At 40.3% G+C, this 27,641-nt stretch overlaps 1 protein-coding gene across 1 annotated transcript in view; it reads right to left on the bottom strand.

Moving 5' to 3' along the window:
• LOC117523180 (WD repeat-containing protein 11-like) overlaps nt 1–27,641 on the bottom strand; it is a 378,317-nt gene that overhangs the window by 257,550 nt on the left and 93,126 nt on the right. Inside the window, 2 exon segments of the mRNA XM_034184623.1 lie at nt 11,357–11,533; nt 18,117–18,217. Of these exon segments, the coding sequence (XP_034040514.1) occupies nt 11,357–11,533; nt 18,117–18,217 (278 nt within the window).

Here is a 27,641-nt window from a genome sequence, read left to right as displayed (position 1 = left end):
AGATGAATCAAAACATTCCCATGCCTAGAACCTGCAGCTTTTAACAAATACACTCAAAAATAGAGATACTAATCTGAAGAGCAAGTCACCGGTTAATATCAATGAGCGTTCATTGTTTAGTACGGGAATTCCGAGAATTCCGGATCTGATCCCTCAATCAGTAAAATGTGGACTGAAATCGACTGAAGGATCTTTTAATCACATGAAGAAACAAAAGAACAACCATCAATGAACAACCACCGACAGATGGAAAAATGTCATGTTTGCACTGCACGACAGAGTCTGCATAATTAAAGCGTGCTAGCTTCATGTGAGTAATCATGTTGAAATAACTTTTTGTCCATGCATTATTTGTAGTTGTCTTTGTGTTCATTTAAGTCACAACATGTTTATATGGTGCATCAAACCTACTCAATTCACCAACATGCTCATTGAAGTCTGATCTAATCACCACTCTTTCAAGTTTGGGTACACTCTCCACTGCCTCATCTAACTCACTCCATAAATCATCTTTTTAAATCTCATAACCTACCTGTGGGGCATATGCACTGATGACATTAATCATCACCCCTTCAATTTCCAACTTCACACTCATCATCTTGTCAGACATTCAGGTAACGTCCACCACACTCTTAATATCGTCTTCCTTCAGAATGACCACAACACCATTTCAACTCCCAACCACACAACAGTTTAAACCCACCTCCGATGCTCCTGGGCTTACATCCCTTCCCTTTTGTCTCGTGGATACACAGTAAGTGGCGACGTTTCTCCTCTTTCATAGGGGCCAACTCTTTCCCTTTACCAGTCATACTGCAACAGTCACAGACCTCTCATTTCCACACTTCTAATTCTCCTGATGCCTCTGAACATGTCCTCCGCTTCCCTGTCATCTTCATCCAACTGTAGCCCAATTTCCAACTTTCAGGACAACAGCAACAGTGGCAATTAACTTGGGCCTCAACCAATCAGGTATGGAAATTTGATTTGTGATCTCCAGGTTTGGTTTGGTAAAATTTATACTGGATGTCCTTCCTGCTTCTGCCCTCCTCATTTGGGACCAGCACTCTGAACACAGTGGCTCTACACTCATGGCTGAGATGGGAATGTGCATGCATATAAATTATAGGGACATGATGAGATGGAGACGAATGATCTGCTGTGATGTCCTGTAACAGCAGCAGCTGAAAAAAGGTGATGAAGATAAAGATATTTCAAGGCTACTGTCAGTACAGTGGCTGTACATGCAGGATCACCTACATTGCATCCATCGGCCATTTTCCTATATATTAGCATGGGGTCATAAATTGACCTTAACATCTAACGTTGATCATTGACCTAGAAGTAGTAGTAAGCCCTATACAGGCCTGAAGCTCATTGGTGCCAGTGCTTATATCCGGATTCCATAGCATGAAGCAGATTGTCTACGATTCCCCCTGGTAAGGATACAAGTCCTACGCAGGTTACTTCCCCAGCCGAGGCTGGTACCCATTCACAGATGGGTGGAATGGGACAATGTTGATTGAGTGACTTGTCCAATGATACAGACAGATAGCACGAGCGAGAATCGAACCCAGGTCTACATATTGGCAGGCCAGCTCCTTATCCACTTAAATACCCGCTCTGCAACCAAAGCCCAAGAACCCCTCCACAACTTCCCTACACACACACACACACACACACACACACACACACACACACACACACACACACACACACACACACACACACACACACCAAAATATCATCTTAGTAGCTTTAAGGAGCAAATTTCCAGGTCATCCCAGTCAGTAATTTTAATAAACTTGAGGAGTCCAAAGTCTTTATGTCATGTGGTTTAGTTAGCTTGGATCATGGCCAATCTGAGGGAACTTCACTCACAGAAGGATGACATAAGGCAGAGGCTCCGTTTCCACCACAGTCTCTGGGCTCTGACAATATGGTGCAGCAGTGCAGCTTGTTATCCTCTCTGTTTGGAGCTTTAGACAGGCCTGCCCCTGCAGCTGCTTTTGACTTTATAGGTTCTGTTTTCCAGGCAATAAACATACTTTGAAGTAACCACAGCTGGGGATGGGATAAACACCTGAAGCTTTAGCTGTCACTGTATAGTCTGGTTTTTGTGCAGTACAATTCAGGAAAGGGGGAGAGAAGAAAAAAAAAATCAGTCTAATGTGGAATTACTGTTGAAACAGAGTACATGAATCAAAATGTCTGTAGGTGTGATGTACAACCGTGCTTGATTTACTGCTTGTCATTGCATTAAAAAAGAAGTCAGCCATTACTTATTCCCACTGTCTAATATATCAGCATTCATGTCCAAACAACAACTCATAAAAGCTCTGGATAAATAATCGTTATGTATAATTGATCGGCGGAGTCACCTTTGAAAATATCCCTCACTCACTGAGGGGTTTGTTCTGTCATTAGCAGCAGCGTTTGATAAATCAGACAAGGCAGCCTTCTTCAACAACTCCAGAAAGTATTCACAGCGCTGCAAATTTTACACATTTTTTTATGTTACAGCCTTATTCCAAAATGGATTAAATGAATATTTTACACTCAAATGTCTACACACAATACCCCATAATGACAGTGTGAAAAAAGTTTTATGAGATTGGTGCTAAATTTATTAAAAAGAAGAAAAAACTAAGAAATCATATGCACATAAGTATTCACAGCCTTTGCCATGCAGCTCAGAGTTGAGCTCAGGAGCATTCTTTTTCCACTGATCATCCTTGAGATGTTTCTACAGCTTAATTGGAGTCCACCTTGGGTAAATTCAGTTGATTGGGCATGATTTGGAAAGACACACACCTGTCTACATATAAGGTCCCACAGCTGACAGTGCAGGTCAGAGCACAAACCAAGCATGAAGCCAAAGGAACTGTCTGTAGACCTCCAAGACAAGATTGTCTCAAGGCACAAATCTGGGGAAGGGTACAGAAACATTTCCGCTGCTTTGAAGGTCCCAATGAGCAAAGTGGCCTCCATCATCCATAAATGGAAGAAGATCAGATTCACCAGGACTCTTCTTAGAGCTGGACACCGGTCTACACTGAGCGATCGGGAGAGAAGGGCCTTAGTCAGGGAGGTGACCAAGAACCCGATGGTCACTCTGTCAGAGCTCCAGCATTTCTCTAAAGAGAGAGGAGAACCTAACAGAAGGACAAGAGAAGAAAGCATATCTGCAGCAATCTACCAATTAGGCTTGTATGGTAGAGTTGCCAGACAAAAGCCACGTAAAAGGCACATGGCAGCCCACCTGGAGTTTGCCAAAAGCACCTGAAGGACTCTCAGAACATGAAAAACAAAACTCTCTGGTCTGATGAGACGAAGACTGAAGTCTTTGGTGTGAATGCCAGACGTCATGTTTGGAGGAAACCAGTCACCATCCCTACAGTGAAGCATGGTGGTGGCAGCATCATGTTGTAGGGATGTTTTTCAGCAGCAGGAACTGGGATACTAGTCAGGATTGAGGGAAAGATGAATGCATCAATGTACAGAGACATCCTGGATGAAAACCTGCGGCAGAGCGCTCTTGACCTCAGACTGGGGTGATGATTCATCTTTCAGCAGGACAATGACCCTAAGAACACAGCCAAGATATCAAAGGAGTGGCTTCAGGGCAACTCTATGAATGTCCTTGAGTGCCCCAGCTAGAACCAAGATCTGAATCCGAATGAACATCTCTGCAGAGATCTGAAAATGGCTGTGCACCGACGCTCCCCATCCAACTTGATGATGCTTGAGAGGTGCTGCAAAGAGGAATGGACAAAACTGCCCAAAGATAGGTGCACCAAGCTTGTGGCAACATAGGTGCTGCCAAAGGTGAATAAACAAAGTATTGAGCAAAGGCTGTGAATACTTAAGTACATGTGATTTCTTTTTTTTTTTGTAATAAATTTGCAAAAATAAAATACAAAGAACTTTTTTCATGTCGTCATTATGGGGTCTTCTTGTGAGTAGAATCTTGAGAGGAAAAATGATAATTTGTGGAATAAGTGTGGAAAAAAGTGAAACGCTGCAAATACTTTCAGGATGCGCTGTAGGGTGGGCCAATCAAATGTTACCACTTTTTGATCGTACACAAGTTTTTGAAATGAGACATCTTTGTTATTTTGGAAATTGTACGAATTTAAAAATGTGGTAACGTTTTACTGGCCCACCCTCATGTGGCTGTCTCCAAAATGGGACATGAACAACAACCACGGCCCTGGGCTGTGTTTCAGCATCAACAGATTTAAACAGATAACCATGGAATCCTTCAGAGAAATACCAGAGAACAGACAGAAATCACAATTACCAAATTCAACACCTTTTGCACCTGAGATGACAATCACAGAAATAGATTTGGGATCTAAAAATGCATTTGGGCAAGACAGTACAGACCCTCACCCCTGATGATCAGACCCCTGCGTCTGCTCCACACATCAAAAATACAAAGTCTTACCAAGTGTGTTTATATAACTTATTATCCAATTGTCAAATTAAACTACACTTAATACAACACGCAATCCATTAACAAGTAAAATCTCAGGATGATGTAAGGACTTGTTTGTCAGTAATGCATCTTTTTAAAAATGTTAAGTGTAAGATTGTTGGAAACTCTAAGATGTTTTCAAGTTCATTAAGAGCAAGTACTGCAATTTTTTTTTTAAGTGATTTCGTCTTTTAACTATAGATTCAATATTTTGAAGAGAGGTTACTTTGCTATAATTTTTGTATTTTTGTCGGGCAATTCTGATTCGGAATAATCAAGCCCAAATGTAATTGGACAGTAACAATTCTTGTGAATTTGCCTCTGTACATCACCACAAAGATGTTGAAGTAAAATAATCAAGATACCCTTGTAGTGTGAGATTCTTAGCTTCTCTGTGCCACTCCTCTATGACAATGGATAACTGGTGATACAGCAAATAAAAAAAGTATCTACATGTCATGGTGGCGTTCTGCAGTCGTGTCGTTGCACAGCCAAGTACCGTACAGTTGATATTTCTTACATACATATTCAAAGATCATGTATCCATCCCCTGACTTAATGAAAGATGGCTATATGTAAAACACATTATTTATATATGATCCTTATATTTATCCTATTGTGTATGGCATCTGAAAATTACTGACCTGAAAAGTCCAATTACTGATTGAGATGACTGTACAGGTCCCCATTAATATGATACCCATTATAAGGCTTATTTTTGATCACCAGATCCATGCTGATGAATAAGTACACATTAGCCAACAATTGTTCTTCTTTATTTCAGGATGAAGCATCTCATTCAAGATGGGAAACGGATCTTAATGTCACCATTGGCATGTTAGGACTGCCGTGACTTGATCCATAGATTAGTTTCAGGATCAACATCAGCCTTTAAGAACAAGAACAGCCTTATATACTGCTTGTGTTTGAAGGATAGTGAGAGAAGAGATCAATGCACCTCAACAACTCTAAAGGACAGTGATGAAGTAAGGCAAGAAAAAAAAATTAACTTTTTGTTTAGGCAGGACTGGAGGGCCACAAAGCATCTGGATGTAAAAGCCCAAGGCCTGAAGCCATCAAATGGAGGTCAGGGGGAACTCCCAAGAAAATACAGAATGTAGAGGTGCATTCTTGAATACTTTAGCAGTTAAATCTAATCCGACTTCTGACAAACAAAACGTGATAATAACTATGCAACATTACATATTTTTTCGGCTAATTTAATTGGTTAATCGTGTGAGATTTCAGACCATATAATAGAGTAACGGTGGGAAAATATTCGACCATTTCACATTTGGATGTATTACTCCGCGCCCTGACCGGTGTTCTGATGAGATATGATTCCTGTCAAGTGTCATTCCTGTCCTCCGTGTAATACTGTCAGGATGCGGAACTGTCGATTTATGTGACGAGATGCACAATTCGACAGAACACCGGCTGTGTGCGCTGCTAGCTGAACACGAGAGAAGGTCACGTACAGATGTCGAAATAGGTGAATTTAAGCTACCATACGAAAGTATTGATGTGGATTCTGATACAGAATTACCATTTCACATTTGACACTTTTACGCTCAATTTGTGACCGTATAACCAGCATGAATGCCCGCAAATCATCAGACACAACAAGGTTATTCCCTAATTATTTGACTGTCATTAGATTTCTGAGAACAACATTTACACTGAACAATAACTGACAAACAACAAAGCATATCATGGATGGAAAGGTTGTTCTGCATCGGAAAGACAATTTCAAGTCCGACAGTTCCATCAAGAATAGATTCAGCTGAGCCTGATTAGAGGAGAAAGACCAAAATGGTGATTTATTTATCTATTTACATTATTTTTTTAAAAAAATACAGACTAACCAATTGTTGGACTAATCACATCAGTGAAAGATACCATAACAATCAGAACTATATATATATATATATAAACACACACACACATACAAAAACTCTGTCAGGATGGGCGTATGGCAGTTAGCAAACAGCCCTAGGCTGCTGCTGTGTTAGTATCAAAAGGTGTGTAAACACCACAGCAGCAATTATAACTGCAAGCCCTCGTAACATGGAAACAGGCATTTTACTGATAAATCCTCCATGTTCAGAGAGCACCAAGTGTCAGTTATCACAGTATTTGTGCACCAGTTGTTGTTTGTGTAAAAACCAAAGCACAAAAACTCCCGCCTCTGCTCTTGGTGGAGTCTGTTGTTCTGTCGGTTCGCTGTGCTGAATGCACCACCTCCATCATTTCCTGACTGTGGGATTAATACAGAGACCTTAGTGGTCTGACCAGTTCCACTGGGATGTCGTGACTGAAATATTCCTGGTTGACTGCAGATTTTGGGCATCAAACTAATATCAAGCTTTTTCTGCCAGCTGTATTTAAATATTTTTTATATATATATACCTGTGCTTACGTGGTGCAGAATAAGAAGTAAACTCACAGTAAACTAATTAAAGACTATCCATAAGTTAAGTGCCAAGATGCTGACTTCTGGGAAAACCTGTAAAACTTGCATCACTGAAAGGAGGTACAAGCTTTATGGCTGTGACTGTGGAGACTGTTCACACAATTACAGTGGCAGAGAGAAGAGAGACATAAAATCTGAACTGTGTGGGGTCATACACACGCTGCCTTGACTGCTGATTATGATGGTGACAGTTTACTGCAGGCTCTGGGAGGCTTCTTCAGCAAAAAGCAATATAAGTGCCGTAAATCCAAAAGTAATAGACCTGGAGGAAAACCTGATGCAGGCTCAAGAAAACTGTGAGGGAGAAAATGTGTTTTGTAGCAAGACGACAATCCCAAAGCAAAGCCAAATCTACAGAGGAATGTCTTAAAAACCACTGTGTTAATGTGCAGAAGCAGACGAGTCATAATCCACATTGAATTTTGGAAAGATGCATTCCTGTTAATAAAATCTACAGCGTACTGTCTAAAAATTCATCAATCAAGTAATTTAACTAGATATAGCCTCAAAATGATATCAGGGTATTTCAAGGACAATAATTATATAAAACAACTACACTCCACAAAAATATAAACACAACACTTTTGGTTTTGCTCCCATTTTGTATGAGATGAACTCAAAGATCTAAAACTTTTTCCACATACACAATATCACCATTTCCCTCAAATATTGTTCACAAACCAGTCTAAATCTGTGATAGTGAGCACTTCTCCTTTGCTGAGATAATCCATCCCACCTCACAGGTGTGCCATACCAAGATGCTGATTAGACACCATGATTAGTGCACAGGTGTGCCTTAGACTGCCAACAATAGAAGGCCACTCTGAAAGGTGCAGGTTTGTTTTATTGGGGGGGGATACCAGTCAGTATCTGGTGTGACCACCATTTGCCTCATGCAGTGCAACACATCTCCTTCACATAGAGTTGATCAGGTTGTCAATTGTGGCCTGTGGAATGTTGGTCCACTCCTCTTCAATGGCTGTGCGAAGTTGCTGCATATTGGCAGGAACTGGTACACGCTGTCGTATACGCCGGTCCAGAGCATCCCAAACATGCTCAATGGGTAACATGTCCGGCGAGTATGCCGGCCATGCAAGAACTGGGACATTTTCAGCTTCCAAGAATTGTGTACAGATCCTTGCAACATGGGGCCGTGCATTATCCTGCTGCAACATGAGGTGATGTTCTTGGATGTATGGCACAACAATGGGCCTGAGGATCTCGTCACGGTATCTCTGTGCATTCATGCCATCAGTAAAATGCACCTGTGTTCTTCGTCCATAACAGACGCCTGCCCATACCATAACCCCACCACCACCATGGGCCACTCGATCCACAACACTGACATCAGAAAACCGCTCACCCACATGACGCCACACACGCTGTCTGCCATCTGCCCTGGACAGTGTGAACCGGGATTCATCCGTGAAGAGAACACCTCTCCAACGTGCCAAACGCCAGCGAATGTGAGCATTTGCCCACTCAAGTCGGTTACGACGATGAACTGGAGTCAGGTCGAGACCCCGATGAGGATGACGAGCATGCAGATGAGCTTCCCTGAGACGGTTTCTGACAGTTTGTGCAGAAATTCTTTGGTTATGCAAACCGATTGTTTCAGCAGCTGTCCGAGTGGCTGGTCTCAGACGATCTTGGAGGTGAACATGCTGGATGTGGAGGTCCTGGGCTGGTGTGGTTACACGTGGTCTGCGGTTGTGAGGCTGGTTGGATGTACTGCCAAATTCTCTGAAACGCCTTTGGAGACGGCTTATGGTAGAGAAATGAACATTCAATACACAAGCAACAGCTCTGGTTGACATTCCTGCTGTCAGCATGCCAATTGCACGCTCCCTCAAATCTTGCGACATCTGTGGCATTGTGCTGTGTAATAAAACTGCACCTTTCAGAGTGGCCTTTTATTGTGGGCAGTCTAAGGCACACCTGTGCACTAATCATGGTGTCTAATCAGGATCTTGATATGGCACACCTGTGAGGTGGGATGGATTATCTCAGCAAAGGAGAAGTGCTCACTATCACAGATTTAGACTGGTTTGTGAAAAATATTTGAGGGAAATGGTGATTTTGTGTATGTGGAAAAAGTTTTAGATCTTTGAGTTCATCTCATACAAAATGGGAGCAAAACCAAAAGTGTTGCGTTTATATTTTTGTTGAGTGTAAATAGATCCTTGTCATTTGATTAGTGGTTTGTATGTCACGTGATATTGATCATTTGTCTCATTTGCAATTTGGTTCCATTTATGGGGTAATTTTGGTTCCATATGTTTTGTACCATTAGACAGCGCCACCACTGCACATGCTCACACTAGCGGCGATGGCGCATAGCTTAAAAACAAACATGGCCGGGTTTGTTTTATTAACAGTGTTCATTCATGTAACACAACAAAACAAACTGAGTATGTCGCAAGCCGTCTGGAGGCATTTGCAGTATTCGCTGGGACGTCGCTACCTGAAGTACAACCCCAATTCCAATGAAGTTGGGACGTTGTGTAAAATGTAAATTAAAAACAAAATACAATGATTTGCAAATCCTGCTCAACCTATATTCAATTGAATACACCACAAAGACAGGATATTTAATGTTCAAACTGATAAACTTAATTGTTTTTGTGCAAATATTTGCTCATTTTGAAATGGATGCCTGCAACACGTTTCCAAAAAGCTGGGACAGTGGTATGTTTACCACTGTGTTACATCACCTTTCCTTCTAACAACACTCAATAAGCATTTGGGAACTGAGGACACTAATTGTTGAAGCTTGTAGGTGGAATTCTTTCCCATTCTTGTATGACTTCAGTTGTTCAACAGTCCAGGGTCTCCGCTGTCGTATTTTGCACTTCATAAAGCACCACACATTTTCAATGGGCGACAGGTCTGGACTGCAGGCAGGCCAGTCTAGTACCTGCACTCTTTTACTACAAAGCCACGCTGTTGTAACACGTGCAGAATGTGGCTTGGCATTGTCTTGCTGAAATAAGCAGGGACGTCCCTGAAAAAGACGTTGCTGGATGGCAGCATGTGTTGCTCCAAAACCTGGATGTACCTTTCAGCATTGATGGTGCCATCACAGATGTGCAAGTTGTCCATGGGCACTAACACACCCCCATACCATCACAGATGCTGGCTTTTGATCTTTGCGCTGGTAACAATCTGAATGGTCTTTTTTCTTATTTTGTCCGGAGGACATGACGTCCATGATTTCCAAAAACAATCTGAAATGTGGACTCATCAGACCACAGCACACTTTCCACTTTGCGTCTGTCCATTTCAAATGAACTCAGGCTAAACTGTTGGACTCTTTTTTCATGCAGTTGTTCATAACATGGTGATCCTCACCCCGTGTGAATGGCTGAGCTTTTTGAGGATGCTCCTTTTATACCCAGTCATGACACTCACCTCTATCCAATTAGGTGTTCTTTGAGCATTCATCAACTTTCCCAGTCTTTTGCTGCCCCGTCCCAAGTTTTTTGAAATGTGTTGCAGGCATCCATTTCAAAATGAAAAAATGCTTCCACAAAAACAAAAAAGTATCAATTTGAATATTAAATATCTTGTCTTTCTGGTGTATTCAATTGAATATAGGTTAAAGAGGATTTATGTGCAAATCATTGTATTCTGTTTTTATTTACATTTCAGACAATGTCCCAACTTCATTGGAATTGGGGTTGTATAAGCGCTGTTGGATTAAGAGATCTACAAATTTCTGATGCGATTGTTCACTGCACTGAGGAAAGCAGACGGCAGTCTGTACTTGAAGTCAATACATGGCATCAGGTACAGACTACATCGTCAGGATTTTTTAGCCTTTCTAAAAACAAATAATGAATGTTTTTTCATTCATACAATGGTAAGAACATTTCATTTGGTGAAAGATGGAATCTTGCATTCAATGAGGCTGAACAGAACATTCCCTCTTTCACAGAACAAAATATTCTCACCACTTCATGAATGAAAAAACATTCATTATTTGTATAACATTACCTCAGAACATTTGACTCCCATAAGTCAGTCGGTTCCAAAATGATGTTGTCCAACTGCCTAAAGACAAGAGTAAGATATCTGACAACCAGATGATCTCTGTAATATTCAGCAAGTATTTAACTGCTAAATCATTCTGAAGTCTAATCTTAATTTTCGCACAAATACAACACAGATGCTGGTTTTCTGGAACAAAGTACAACATAACCTGAACACTGCCATGACTGTATATGTGCAACACGTGTCTCTTGAGGTAAAACATGTTCTCATATGAAAGGTGGAATAAGAATAATCTTCTCCTGAACTGATTACCACACCCACAATAAATCTTAACACACAATTTTATTTTAACTGCCAAACTGTGTCTGTAAAGTGCATGTGAATGTGTGCACAGGGGCATTAGTACTAACCTACAGCCAGCAAAGGCTGGTAGTGGGTGATGTTTTTGGTGGTGAGAGGTGGGCACATGCGGATGGCGAATGGTGGCAGTGGCAGTCCAGACAGCAGACCAGTCAGCAGAAACTTCAGCTGGACTTCATGCTGGTTGGAAGAGAGAGGAGGAGCTTCACCCGCAATCAAGGATTGGCCTAGGATTGAAGGAGATCATCAGCAATAGCTTCCTTTGATTACTTTTACTGAATTACAAAATTAAATATTTCTGCCAAACATATAAATCATCTCAACATTTTAGATAATGAGAGAACAGAACATGAAGATTAGAGAAACTGCAACAGTAAGCCATTAATTATGAACACAACTCGTCATCTGCTCTCCACACGACACTGATGGGTGCAACTGAAGCTGCAATTACACACATCCCATTAGGAGTTTAACACCTGAGTACAATCTGGGTCCTTTATCTTTTGTGAGAAACAGCATTTATTGTTACATATTTTTTCGTCAACAATTAACACAAGCAGGAAAATGATTCTTCCTGGAAAATCTTATTATTACAGAACCTGCGGCAATCTGTGCTCACATACAAGTTCCTAAAAATGAGGTGTCCAATTTAAATGAATTAAAACTACTTTATTCTAACATACTACAAAGTATGTCAAGTGTAGTCGAGTACTTGATCATGTCCTTTATAGATAACAGTTACGGTTTTAAGTCTTTTGTTTTATTCGTGTACCTGCACCAAGAAACATGAACAATTATGTCCATATATGTTTTGACATAGGTTTTTTGTGGCTGTTTGATGTTGGTTCAAATGAGGTGGAAGATGTGAGAACTGCAGCATTTCTGTGCTAGATTTAAGGGGCCAAAATTAACTGGACAATTAGCTGCAGCGCCGTTTCAAAGACAGGAGTCAATTATTCAGCCATTATGTATGTCGGTGATACATGTGCAGATGACAACAATATCGTCATCATCAATAATAAAAATAAACTGTGTTGTTATCATTGTTATTACTATTAGGAATAATAATACCATTATCATTCCTAATAATAATAATTTACAGTAACTGATAACTTATTGAGCAGGGGTGGCGGCCAAGTGGGTGACACACTTGCTTTCAGTGCAAAAGGGTCCCGGCTCAAAACCCACCACCCCTGCCACATTTCTCCATGTAATGTGAAGTTGCATCAGGAGGGGCATCCAGCGTAAAACTTGTGCCAAATTAACACACTGTGGTCGCTGTGGCAACCTCAAGTGAAAAACAATGGAGCAGCCCAAAGGGACTTACTAATTGATAACTTATTAATAGATTATTATAGCAATAATAATTACTCATTATCATAACTATAAAGTGCTTTTATACAAAAAGTGTCAAAATACTTGGTCAAAAACCAAAGGCAGGAACAAGACTAAAATCAACATCCTAAACAAACAACCACAGTGAGTTAAATATAGCAAAGGTGCTCTGTCACTTGCACGCATTTTGGCTCCACACTCTCACGCACTTGTTCCCACCTGGATGGCACATGCACTGGACGCTGTGTATATAAAATAATTAGCAAATTAATATTTTTTTTCCCCCAGAGTTTAGCTGTTGAAAACACTTCTAATTGATTCCTGAATCACAGAGGACTGTTTCATCTGCAGCTTTTTTTTTTCCCTCTTTCTTTCCTGCACTTCATGATGTGGAGAACGCAACTGGAACCGTCTAAAAATAATGTGATAAAACAGTTGCATGTTCATTCCATCTTATGAGTAGCTGTAAAATTATGTTTATGATAGATTTAACATCTCGTTATAATCGATCACATGAGCTACGCTGTGATGCGGTGCACTGACACAATCACTCGCGCTCACACGTAGTGTTTAACTGTTTGCGCAATGTTCATGTGAAGTTCATGTAATTAATGTGTGACAGATTTTGAACATTTCAAAATTTTCTTTGCACACTTGCACAAAACCATGCACACTTTACAAGGGTTTGCAACAAGTTTACTATCCTGCATGGCAAGTGCGCTTTTCAAAGTCGTGCAAGTGTCAATACACCTTAAAACCATCTGCTAATTAGAACTGGTATAAAAACGGGGGCGTTTCAAGCCAAGACTTAAACACTTTAACTGAATGTGACTGTCTAATTTCAGCAGGTAAACTATTCCATAAGACTGGAGCATCAGAGACAAATGTTTCAACACTTGCCAATTTCTTCTTTACCCTTGAACCACTTAAGAAGTGAGGCTGTGCAATATCACAATTGTATCGTAAAATGTCATATTTTGCTCTATTGTTTATTGTGTAGTGCTGCTTTCCATTTTGCCCAGTGTGATAAATCCTGCACGTGTGTATGACGTAAGAGATGGAGCACTTGTTAAATGTTATAAGAAATGATGGTGTTACAGTTTTCACAAGAGCCTCGCTAGGATGACTCTTCTCCCCAGAACACAGTTGGCAAAAGCTGCTGTCATTTTGCAATTCTGCTTTGTCAACATTCTAAAAATATCTCATCAATATCAAAATCATATTATTTGAGTTTTAGAATGTACCATTATGAAAATAATGGTTTACTACTCTAATTTAGTACATTTCTGTGCTGAAACAGGTTGTCGCTCTCACTCTCAACCACACCTGCTGCTTATCCATCAACATCAACCACCCAGTAACCACAAAGCAAGTGGCAGACATGTCTGTTGAATATAACGTAGGCAAAATAAAGTTGTTGTTTTTTTTAAGTTGATCTGGTGCATCAACGTTCACCATATTTGACAGGGTTTCTTCTTGTTACATGCCCCTTTAATTAGATGAGTTACATGAAGATAGCCTTGTCTACCTTTTCATTCACTGCATGTTACATGGTACATGGGAAAAAAATCCTTGTGTTGAGAAAGCTAATGTATTAACATGCCCAAAAAGTATTAGGCTTCAAATTACCAATGAAACATCCTACAGAATCTTTATTTCAGTATAAACCCTGCTGCAGCTCCATATCAGACTTAAATTCTGTATGTATTCAAAAGAAACAGGCCTCAAATAACATCAGCATACAACCTGTACAGAGACAATGGCCCCACTCTCTTCAGACATAGACCTTACTAATCAACAGTCAGTTTGCTGATATAAAACCACATCATCCTGCAACCATGAGGCAGTCGGAGTCTGTGGACATTTTTAAGTCAAGACCTATTTTATACTGTTTCTTATGACTAGTTTTTATTTTTACCTCTGCCAAGGAGGTTATGCTTTCGGTCTCGTCCGTTTGTTTGTTAGTTGGTTGGTTTGTTAGCAGGATTACAGTGGTCCCTCGTTTATCGTGGGAGTTCCGTTCTAAAAATAACCCACAACAGGTGAAATCCGCAAAGTAGTCAGTGTTATTTTTTTACAATTATTATAGATGTTTTAAGGCTGTAAAACCCCTCACTACACACTTTATATACTTTTCTCAAACAGGCATTAACATTTTATCACTTTTCTCTCCTGTGTAAACACTCTCTTTTTTCTTCTGGGCGAGAAGATTATAAACAGACACAAGCAGAACACAATGCGCGTGCTCTCCCTTCGCTCACTGCCTCCAGAGGTATGGATGCGGGACCTGCAAAGAATCCACATGGCCACGGAGCTCTGCGGCTGCGGTTACTGAGACCATGCAGTGGGCGCTGCGGATTTTTCCGCAAGAAGTCTATCCTTGCGGACTGCTGGAGCGCTCTGCATCAAAACAGCGAGCGTAGTCTCTGGACCTGTTGCCAGACTTGTCCGCAGCTCCGCACATCAGACGGCATTTACCGAGCCTGCAGACTCAGTAAGCACATCGGAGGCAGTGAGAGCAATCGCGGTGATGCCGACTGGTACCGCAACCGGCCCGCCTGATAAGGACGCAGAACACAATGCGCTGTTAAAAAAAAAAAAAAAGAAGAAGCATGCAAAATTGCACAAAAAAAATATACGCGAAACTGCAAGGCCGCGAAAGGTGAACCGCGTTATAGTGAGGGACCACTGTACTCAAAAAATCCTCAATGAATTTCAATGAAATTTAACCTAGAAGTCATTAAATTTGATCCAGAACACGATCCGGATTCTGTAATTTTTTTTTTAAGGATTCTTTATCATTGCAGGATAGGGCCAATTTCAACATTTTTGCATCTAACTTCATAACGTCACACGTCACGTCACAAAGGCTGAACAAAAATTAAGTTACGACAATAATTTAGCATTTATTTCTCCTCATTGAATAAACTTGTTATTAGAAAAAAAAACGTGTAGTTCATGCAGTTTCTCTTTATAAACACATTTGCTGAAGATCTAAGGGTTTAACCACTGAATCTGAAACATGATAGAGTAGATGTGTGAAATGATGTGGAATAAGTCTCTTTGCCAAAGGGCATTCCATGTGACAGTGACCCAATGGCCTTGGTGGAGGTTTGCTCTCTCCGAGTGCTTCTAGTTTTTTATCTGTTTTATTTTTTTAACTTCTGTTTTTAATTATGTATTTGTTTTTTTTTGTTTTGTTTTTTTTATGTTGAAGTGTTCTGTGTGAGACACCTTGAGGCGGCTATTGTTGTGATTTGGTGCTTTATAAGCTGATTAAATTGAATTAATTGAAATTGTCAAGCCAAAGGAAATACCATCAAACCATGAATGTGGAACAACATGTTATTCTGAGAAGCCTGTCTTCACAAATACATCAATTAATGAACAACAGCTGTAAGCAGCATTTGCAGTACTTCTGCAGAAGCCTAGACAGGGAATGGTGCCCTAGTTTTTCTGCAGGTATGAGTCACTCGACTTAAAGAGTCCTGTGACACGCTGTCATTTGCACCCTGACGAAGGCAAAAACTGTCTGTAATGTTCGCCCTGATGCAGTGATTCCCAAAATTGGGAACATGCCCCCCCCACCCCAACCTCCTGGATGCAAAAGCATTGCTGCAAGGACACAAGCAACAGGAGTGAACATTTTAACTCCCACTAAAGGCCAAGAATAGAGTGGTACCTCAAAATGATCTTGATGTTACTCGAGCTCTCAGACTATCAACACTAACAAGCAGAAATTATTCAGACAGAAGAACATCGAGGCAGAACGTCAATTCTTGACAAGAAAATAATAACCATGTATGAAGTGCTTTAAGCAACAATCAGTAAAAACTTGTCATTTAGGACCTGGATTGCTCTTTGGCTTGCAGTCATCAATGATGTGAGCGTCTCCTATTATAGGTCAGGTTTCTGGCTCCATTTTGGGCTTTTTGGAGGATTATGCAAAAACTAAAAGTAATTTTCACAGAATTGGGCCACTAAATTTCAGAGCAGATCTGGAAAATAAGGTGGACACAAGAATTGTATAATTGTTTGCCAATCTGTTACCCAGGGCTGTCAAATGAAAACTGTGAAATGCAAAGAAAATTTGCAGGGGATCTGGGGGGGGTGCAACTACCCTGGAGCTGGGGGTCTGGGGCCCACGGGGCTCCAGAAGCCAAACTAATTTTGCATCTAATGATACATTTTCAGCATCTCCTGGAAGAAAAAAATCTCAAAAGAAGCATATATTTAAATTATCCTAGAGTCAACCTTTCATTTGAACTGTTAATGATAATGCTGAAATAACAGAATATGACATGGAAGTAGGACCTGGGATGATTTTCCATTTAACTGAAAACCAAATTATGCATTAACTCAGTTAAACTACATTAAATTCATGAAGACTGACAAGACTGTTAAAGTATTTCAAAAACCACAGCTAAAGCTTGTAGAATATTTTGAAAACCATAGTAAATATCAATAACATACTTCATACACGTGCCATTAATCATAACGTTTGATAACAGGTTGCAGCAGTTCCTGAGGAGACCTGACGCCTCTGCTTCAAATCATCACATTTGTGATCAGCAGGCAAGAATGTATACTTCGTGGCATTCGTGACGTGCTGTCGTTATGTGTAAACACAGCATCAGAGAAGCTCTCGTGGGCGCCGCAATCTTTGCGTCACGTGACCGAGATACACGCCAGTGAGTGGTGTGCTGTTCACTATGTGGTTTTGCACACAAACTGGGATGGCGTTTACGAGGTTCTGCATCCAAACCGCATCTTGACTTGCATTTACCATTGGATTTATGGGGTGTTGCAGCAGAATTGATTTTGTTATCGGATATGAGCCTCGGTAAGCTTTCACTTGCAACGGTTATCTCATTTTCCATGGGTGTGGCGTTTACAGGGTTTTGCACCTGAACTCTTCATATATTCTATGATTGTATTTTGGTCACAGAAGTTAAGAACAAGATGACTGTGGCATAAAACAGATGTAATGCAGCCAAACAGACCGCTGTCTGAAACACAGCAGCTCAATTGGAAGTGAGAAAGGCATATGAAAGGCAATTGCTTGTGTCAGCTCAATAATGAGCGAGGACAATGGGTCAGATTCCCAACACTGGTAAACATGCTTACGAAACAACAATATTTCAACTTTTGTTTATGTTGAGGTGACAAGAGTTGACCAGCATTATGACACTACTGTTTGTTAATAACTGTTAATACTAGTACAACTAGGAGTACTGATGAATATAATTCAGGAGCTTGTCTTGGCCGGTGTTGCTGGACACTGCCTTTGGATTCTTTGTATTGATGTTGCTCAAAATTAATAAAAAAAAAAAAAAACATACAATATCATAATATACTGTACATGCATCAATATCAAAATATAAGAGTTCACACACACATTGTCCAAATATGGTGTCCACATCACACTCTGTGATATTAAACACCAACAGCATGTTAATAAGCATCGAGTCGTACCAATCATGCTGTTGAGGGACAAATCCTGGATCTTCTTCTGGTTTGGACCCAGTGGAGCGCCACAAAAAGACACCGGGGAGTACAGTGGAGACAGGCCCGAGCTGACAGAGGAAAGAGGAGGCAAATTAAATATGTTTTAAAGGCTGGTGACAAATGAACAGGACATCATGAATTGATGGTGCTTGTGAACATGATGGATGTGTGTGTTGTTAAAAATGACTGACCCAGGAGGCGACTGCGGCATTCAAGCAGGACAACATGTGTAATGATTATATGCTGCTCAATAAAATAAGACAAATGATTTCTAAAAACAGTTTTCCCCAGAGTGTGACTGTGACATGATAGAGTCAGGGCTTGAAATTAATGTTTCACTCTTCATTTATCCCCACGTGCTCAGACAGTGTGACGGCACATCTCATGGAGAGAACGCAACAGGGATTTTAAGATAAAATTCATGTCTGGATACCAAATCCAGTCCAAAATATCTTGTCTGTATAGGAAGGAAGACAAAACAAGACAAAAAAAAAAAATATATATATATATATATATATATATATAATAATAAGAAAAGGACACTATTCAGATAGTACCAGGTCAGCTGAAAGGTTCTGCCTCCTATGCAATTATTCCAAAGAGCAAGATACTCACATGAATCATGTATGCCCTTAAAGCTTGGAATGTTCGCTATCAGGCAGTGTCATTACTTTTCCAGTTAGTCAACTTCCCTTTCCGTAAATTTACATAAACTCAGAAAAAGTTTTTAGATCCTGTCAATTAAGAGATTTGTTGTCTTCTCTGGGCACCAGTGAGGCACAGCTGCTTGCACCTATGTACCACAAGTGTAACTGTGTCCCTTCAGGTGTTCTTTTAGCTTGGGAAAAACTAAAAGGTCAGAGGGCCCGAGGTCTGGACTGTGTGGCAAGTGTGCCAAGATCTCGTAAAAGAACCGCTGCAATAAATCCTGTGTTTGTCGATTTGTGTGTGGACGAGCATGTTAATGCTGAAGAAATGCATCTTTTCCCGCATAAACTTGCTTAAAGTGTGTGCAGCTTTTGCAAACTGTCCATATTCTGGTCAGAGTTGACAGTGTTGCTGTTAGGGTTGGATACTGAGAACTGGTTCTTTTCAGGTATTGTTAAGAAATTATTCGATTCACGACATCAATAGCCTTTTTGCTTAACGATTCCCTTCCTTCAGAGCAGTCATTGTTTTTGAGGGTGTGTGTTGGGAAAATGATCATTTCTCTACGTTGATTTCTCTACGTCTGTAATCAACCATTTCTGCAGCGCAGATCTGCTTTGAACCTTGAACCAATGAAGCAGGGCTCCCCTCCACTGCTTCATTGGTTCTTTGCTTTGTTCCTCTTCAGAAGCGGCAACTCTGCTTCTTAGCAGTCTCAAAGCCATTAAAATGTCAATCATGAGTCACCTTTTTGCTGATTAAAGTGACTAACTGGGACTCCTGTCTTGTTGCGTGAAAGAAACAAAAATCGTCCATTCCGTTGCTCCAAACGCTGTGCCGCTCTCTACTGAGTCAAGTTAGAAAGATAGAGTCCGCTCAGAATAAATCATTTCAAAGAAAATCACCATTTAAATCAAATGATACCTTTTTCCAAACATTGTAATACAAACAATAAACTGCAATCGATCAAAATGTTTTTTCCTCCCAAAATGAGACGTCCTGCGCTGACGTGCAACAGCCCAAGACTGTATGGCTGCAGACCTGCAAACTCCAGCAGCCAGCTGAGCTCAGCTCAGATGTATGGAGAGACATTCATGCCATTACTGTCTGAAAGGAAAAGCTTTTGACAAAAACTACAGATTTTGTTTATTTCTATTTATGTCCAAAGATCAAGTATCCACCATGTAGAGTTTATTTATGTCCAGAATTTAAGGATCCAGTGACCAATTCCAGATTTATTTACTTTAAGACTCAATAAAATGTTGTTGACATAGAGGAGGTATCGATAAGGGAATTGATAAGGAATCTGATCGATAAGCGGAATCGATAATGGTATCAATAGATAAAATGTTATCAATACCCATCCCTAGTTGCCATGTTCCAAAAATTCTGTGAGGACTGCCACTGTAGTCCCAAAAATGGTCACACAGATATTTCCTGCCGAAGGGACACCTTTGAATTTTTGCCCACCTCCTGACGGCACAGACATCCACACAGACGTCGCCATAGGCAACAGTCATCCAAGGGTGCACAACAATAACCAATGAGGAATTCAAAACAGCACATTGCTTCAAATGCAAGTCCATGTACTGTATGTCAACAATCTTTGACAGAGTACTTTGTGCATGTTACACTGAGGGCAATTTTGCCCATGAATGGATGGATATGCAGACAAAAACCCGGTTTGTCGTGCCAATGCAACTCCCCCCGGTGTTCTGCTGGACATTGCGTTATATAAACTAATGATTTCGTAGTAGATTAATCATTTGCTCTCAGAACTTGGCTGATGAAATCATCTCTAATCACTCCCGGAATCACAGAGAAATTTTCTACATTTGCAGCTGTTCTCGTGCGCTTCATGATGTGGAGAACGCATTTGGAATCATCTCAAAGGTCATTATTTGTAATATTTATATTTTAATGCTTGGTAAAACAGTTGCATTTTCATTCCTTCTCATGAGTACCTGTAAAATGATGTTTATTATAGATTTAACACCTTGTCATAATCGTTCAGATGAGCTGTGCTGTGGTGCACAGCACTGACGCAATGACTCGCTGTGGCACACAGAGTTTTAGAATTGTTTGAGCAATATTCACGAATACTTCACAAAATTAACGCATGCCAGAGATTTTGAACATTTCAAAATTTTCTTTGTGCACTTGCACGCAGTTTACAACGGTTTACAACTAGTTTACTCTCTGACATGCCAGATTGTGTGCCAGTGTAGGGATCAAATCTGTGCAAGTGTCAAGGGACCTTAAAGGATTATTTTTGCATCAGTATCACTTTGATACCTTGCTTGTTAGTGAAATAATCATGCTTGAGGCAGAACATTGCAGCTGACCCTCGTATGATTAAAAATGAATAAAGGTTTTAGAAACATTGTTTTATGTAAACTGATGTCACCATTTTTTTTCCAATGGGTCAAAATATACATATGCTACACCTAATATTTGGATGAATGTCCCTCATCAAATTTCACCAGAAGCCATCAATAAGCTTTAGGCAGAATCCTGGTTTTATATTTGACCTGTTTTCATGTCAGAACTTTATTTTCTTCAGTTTATATGGATCCAGTTGGTGGTGGAAGTAGACTCAGCAGCTTTACCCACACTTCTTTCAGCACAGTCTAGTTATTTTCAATAGGGTTGAATCAGGAGTTTACAAACACCAATGCAAAAATCTTCATAGACTGTTGGAACATCCAATATGTCCTGGTTTCAACAATACAGCTGATGGTTTGGGGCTCGGCTTACGAATTCTGCGGTTGTGCTCCTACTAGTTCTTCATTCCATCACTTTTTCCAAAGCATCATATCCACTAGTAACAAAACAGCCTCAGAGCATGATGCCGACACCGCAAAGCTTCACAGCTGGTACAGTGTTCTGAGGGCTGAAAGACTCACCTTTACTTCTTCAAACATACTTCTCATTGTGGCCAAACAAATCAATAATGGCCTCATCTGAACATGAAGGTTTCCTCTCGAAGGTTTTTTACTTTGGCCATGGGGTCACCTGAAAACCACAGTCATGGTAGAGGGGTATTTATTTTGGAGCACATGCTGGTGTTTCAGGAGCTTCCAGGTCATTGCAGGCCTTTGTGGAGTGCTGCTGGATCAAATTCCTCTCAGCTCAAGATAACAGATCGAGTTTTCTTTTAAACCTTATTAAAGTCGATACACCTCCCAAAAACATCTACTTGTGCACAATTGCTTGAACGAGAGCTCTTTTGACTTTCCCACTGTACCGTGCGTTAGCCAACCCAATGCTTAGAGAATTCCTGTATGTGCCCTGAGTCTGGTGAGTGCTGGCCAACAAATATTTTTATGTTGTCACAGAAAAGCTATAAGCTGTCATTGATCATGATCACTAAGGAATCGGCTTTAGCATGTTCAAGGACATTTTGGAACATCCATTACAATTGAATGAATAATCAAACTGGGTGCATATGCACAAAGAAATATCTGGAGAGTGGAAATTATTGACACGTGTCTGTCCATCTGTCCATCCACCCATGAGTCTTGTAAGTGCAACCCCTCCTCAACAGTTTGGTAGATTTGAAACCTCACACAATGGGTAGCACAACTTATGACACTCATCAAGGAAAATAATTCCGATTAGATATCTTCTACAAAAGAACTGAACTTTGGATGTTTTTAATAATGTACATCATATTTGTCACTTACATGCCCAGAAATTGACCGGTTTGTCAATTTAGATATTTCATCACAATATAGAAAGCATATGGAATTAACAAGTTTGGGTTATTCCTGAGCTTGGTTACAGCTCTCTATCCTGGGGCATATGCTGATGTTACACATCGCTGCATCCAGCACACTGCAAAACTGCCTAGGCCCTGGATTGCAACCCCACAGGCAGGCAACCAGTCCATCTCCACCTCTTGAATGTAACAATTTATTGACTGTACAGCAGTCAGGTGACACGTGGGCATTCTCTTGGGCTTCTCCAGCTGCTATCGTCCTCAACACTGAGGCACCTATATGCTGGATCATGCCTAGAGCAACACATCCCACGGCGAAAATGTCATAGCCGAAATTCCCTCACAAATGCAAGTGATACTCACCTTAGTCTCCTGAAGTAGCTGCTCATTTGGCACAAAGTCAGTCCAGCACCATCGACACAGAGTACCAAAGACATCTAGTCCTCACCTTAAGTCACTGATTAGCAGCCAGGTCTCATTACTGGGAGGTCATGGTCTAGTGGTTAAGTGGTAGGCTTAAGACCAGAAGATCCCTGGTTAGTAGCACAATATTTATTCGCCAGCTTGCTTAAATATCATCAATAGAACAATGATTAAGTGCCTGAAATAGATTTTTTTTTTTCTTTTATTGTCAGCGTGTGAACATGTTCAGTTATGTGGCAGAATTTGTGCGTAACTGAGCACAAGGCATCGACCTGTATGAGGCCAACAGAATGGAACACAATTATTCCACACAAATCACCCTCAAAATGTTGAAAAGCCCACAAAATTTAGCATCTGTTGTATGGGATCTTAGTAAACATGTCTTAAACACCTACATCTGTGTCCACGGTGCTGTACTTTGTGGTAGGATTACGTGTCGTGTGTAGCAAAGTCGAACTGGCTACTGTATACCCCATTTGCACTTGTGTCAAGTGAAGGTGAAAATAGGGCCCATAAAGTCTGTTTTGTACATTCATAACACTGTGTGGCTGGGTCTTCGACCACACAGGAAAATAACAGTTTCAAACAGACTATCAGGACAGCAGAATGAACTGCACACTTCTCAGGTCAAAAAAAGACACTATCATCTGTTTCTATCAGGACAGCATGAGCAATAACCATGTGCCCACTGTTTGTGTGCCACGAAACAATACGGTGGTGAACACTGCAAGCAGCACTGGAAGAGCTTTGTGTAAATAACCTGAACACATACACACAGACAATAAAACATTTCTAACTTTTTTCCTGGTAGTGAGAACTTCTGTCAGCTGAAACAAGTTCCATGTCAATGACAACACAATCGTTTAAACCAACCTGGTTCTGAATCGTGTTTCAGTGTGAACAATACAGACAGTTTTAGTGCTGGGAATGAAGCACACTTCCAGCTTTCCTCTCTGGAATAACAATGTATATGTTTTGTTGTGGTTTTAAAAACAGGTCATGAGAAACAGAATGAGCAGTCAAGCGGACCCTGCACTTTATTCAGCCAAGAGTCAGGAACACGCCTATTCATTTTTGGACAGTCATTGTATGCATACAATGACTGTCCAAGGCGGAGGATTAGCAGCAATCTTCCATTCCAGCTTATTAATTAATCAAAAACCTAGACAGAGCTTTAATTCATTTGAAAGCTTGACTCTTAGTCTTGTCCATCCAAATTGGAAGTCCCAAAAACCAGTTTTATTTGTTGTTATCTATCGTCCTCCTGGTCGTTACTGTAAGTTTCTCTGTGAATTTTCAGACCTTTTGTCTGACTTAGTGCTTAGCTCAGATAAGATAATTATAGTGGGCGATTTTAACATCCACACAGATGCTGAGATTGACAGCCTCAACTCTGCATTTAATCTATTATTAGACTCAATTGGCTTTGCTCAAAATGTAAATGAGTCCACCCACCACTTTAATCATATCTTAGATCTTGTTCTGACTTATGGTATGGAAATTAACAGTATTCCCTGAAAACTCCCTTCTGTCTGATCATTTCTTAATAACATTTACATTTACTCTGATGGACTACCCAGCAGTGGGGAATAAGTTCCATTACACTAGAAGTCTTTCAGAAAGCGCTGTAACTAGGTTTAATCAATCAATCAATCAACTTTTTTCTTGTATAGCGCCAAATCACAACAAACAGTTGCCCCAAGGCGCTCCACATTGCAAGGCAAGGCCATACAATAATTATGAAACACAGTCTACGTCTAAAGCAACATAACCAAGGGATGGTCCAGGGTCACCCGATCCAGCCCTAACTATAAGCCTTAGCGAAAAGGAAAGTTTTAAGCCTAATCTTAAAAGTAGAGAGGGTATCTGTCTCCCTGATCTGAATTGGGAGCTGGTTCCACAGGAGAGGAGCCTGAAAGCTGAAGGCTCTGCCTCCCATTCTACTCTTACAAACCCTAGGAACTACAAGTAAGCCCGCAGTCTGAGAGCGAAGCGCTCTAATGGGGTAATATGGTACTACGAGGTCCCTAAGATAAGATGGGACCTGATTATTCAAAACCTTATAAGTAAGAAGAAGAATTTTAAATTCTATTCTAGCATTAACAGGAAGCCAATGAAGGGAGGCCAACACGGGTGAGATATGCTCTCTCCTGCTAGTCCCCGTCAGTACTCTAGCTGCAGCATTCTGAACCAACTGAAGGCTTTTTAGGGAACTTTTTGGACAACCTGATAATAATGAATTACAATAGTCCAGCCTAGAGGAAATAAATGCATGAATTAGTTTTTCAGCATCACTCTGAGACAAGACCTTTCTGATTTTAGAGATATTGCGTAAATGCAAAAAGGCAGTCCTACATATTTGTTTAATATGCGCTTTGAATGACATATCCTGATCAAAAATAACTCCAAGATTTCTCACAGTATTACTAGAGATCAGGGAAATGCCATCCAGAGTAACGATCTGGTTAGACACCATGCTTCTAAGATTTGTGGGGCCAAGTACAATAACTTCAGTTTTATCTGAGTTTAAAAGCAGGAAATTAGAGGTCATCCATGTCTTTATGTCTGTAAGACAATCCTGCAGTTTAGCTAATTGGTGCGTATCCTCTGGCTTCATGGATAGATAAAGCTGGGTATCATCTGCGTAACAATGAAAATTTAAGCAATACCGTCTAATAATACTGCCCAAGGGAAGCATGTATAAAGTGAATAAAATTGGTCCTAGCACAGAACCTTGTGGAACTCCATAATTAACTTTAGTCTGTGAAGAAGATTCCCCATTTACATGAACAAACTGTAATCTATTAGACAAATATGATTCAAACCACCGCAGCGCAATGCCTTTAATACCTATGACATGCTCTAATCTCTGTAATAAAATTTTATGGTCAACAGTATCAAAAGCAGCACTGAGGTCCAACAGAACAAGCACAGAGATAAGTCCACTGTCCAAAGCCATAAGAAGATCATTTGTAACCTTCACTAATGCTGTTTCTGTACTATGATGAATTCTAAAACCTGACTGAAACTCTTCAAATAGACCATTCCTCTGCAGGTGATCAGTTAGCTGTTTTACAACTACCCTCTCAAGAATCTTTGAGAGAAAAGGAAGGTTGGAGATTGGCCTACAATTAGCTAAGATAGCTGGGTCAAGTGATGGCTTTTTAAGTAATGGTTTAATTACTGCCACCTTAAAGGCCTGTGGTACATAACCAACTAACAAAGATAGATTGATCATATTTAAGATTGAAGCATTAAATAATGGTAGGACTTCCTTGAGCAGCCTGGCAGGAATGGGGTCTAATAAGCATGTTGATGGTTTGGATGAAGTAACTAATGAAAAAGGATATGATTCCTTCTTTATGTTCTCTAATGCCATATATCAACACAGTGCAGAGTAGCTACCTAAACTCTGTAAGTGAGATAGAGTATCTCGTCAATAGTTTTACATCCTCATTGAAGACAACTTTGAATGCTGTAGCTCCTCTGAAAAAGAGAGCTTTAAATCAGAAGTGCCTGACTCCGTGGTATAACTCACAAACTCGAAGCTTAAAGCAGATAACCCGTAAGTTGGAGAGGAAATGGCGTCTCACTAATTTAGAAGATCTTCACTTAGCATGGAAAAAGAGTCTGTTGCTCTATAAAAAAGCCCTCTGTAAAGCTAGGACATCTTACTACTCATCACTAATTGAAGAAAATAAGAACCCCAGGTTTCTTTTCAGCACTGTAGCCAGGCTGACAAAGAGTCAGAGCTCTATTGAGCCGAGTATTCCTTTAACTTTAACTAGTAATGACTTCATGACTTTCTTTGCTAATAAAATTTTAACTATTAGAGAAAAAATTACTCATAACCATCCCAAAGACGTATCGTTATCTTTGGCTGCTTTCAGTGATGCCGGTATTTGGTTAGACTATTTCTCTCAGATTGTTCTGAGTTATTTTCATTAGTTACTTCATCCAAACCATCAACATGTCTATTAGACCCCATTCCTACCAGGCTGCTCAAGGAAGCCCTACCATTATTTAATGCTTCGATCTTAAATATGATCAATCTATCTTTATTAGTTGGCTATGTACCACAGGCTTTTAAGGTGGCAGTAATTAAACCATTACTTAAGAAGCCATCACTTGACCCAGCTATCTTAGCTAATTATAGGCCAATCTCCAACCTTCCTTTTCTCTCAAAAATTCTTGAAAGGGTAGTTGTAAAACAGCTAACTGATCATCTGCAGAGGAATGGTCTATTTGAAGAGTTTCAGTCAGGTTTTAGAATTCATCATAGTACAGAAACAGCATTAGTGAAGGTTACAAATGATCTTCTTATGGCCTCAGACAGTGGACTCATCTCTGTGCTTGTTCTGTTAGACCTCAGTGCTGCTTTTGATACTGTTGACCATAAAATTTTATTACAGAGATTAGAGCATGCCATAGGTATTAAAGGCACTGCGCTGCGGTGGTTTGACTCATATTTATCTAATAGATTACAATTTGTTCATGTAAATGGGGAATCTTCTTCACAGACTAAGGTTAATTATAGAGTTCCACAAGGTTCTGTGCTAGGACCAATTTTATTCACTTTATACATGCTTCCCTTAGGCAGTATTATTAGACGGCATTGCTTAAATTTTCATTGTTACGCAGATGATACCCAGCTTTATCTATCCATGAAGCCAGAGGACACACACCAATTAGCTAAACTG

This window comes from Thalassophryne amazonica, chromosome 13 (genome assembly GCF_902500255.1).
Source record: "Thalassophryne amazonica chromosome 13, fThaAma1.1, whole genome shotgun sequence".
Lineage (NCBI taxonomy): Eukaryota > Metazoa > Chordata > Actinopteri > Batrachoidiformes > Batrachoididae > Thalassophryne > Thalassophryne amazonica.
The sequence above is the reverse complement of the archived record's forward strand: the minus strand, read 5'-3'. Positions and strand labels throughout refer to the sequence as shown.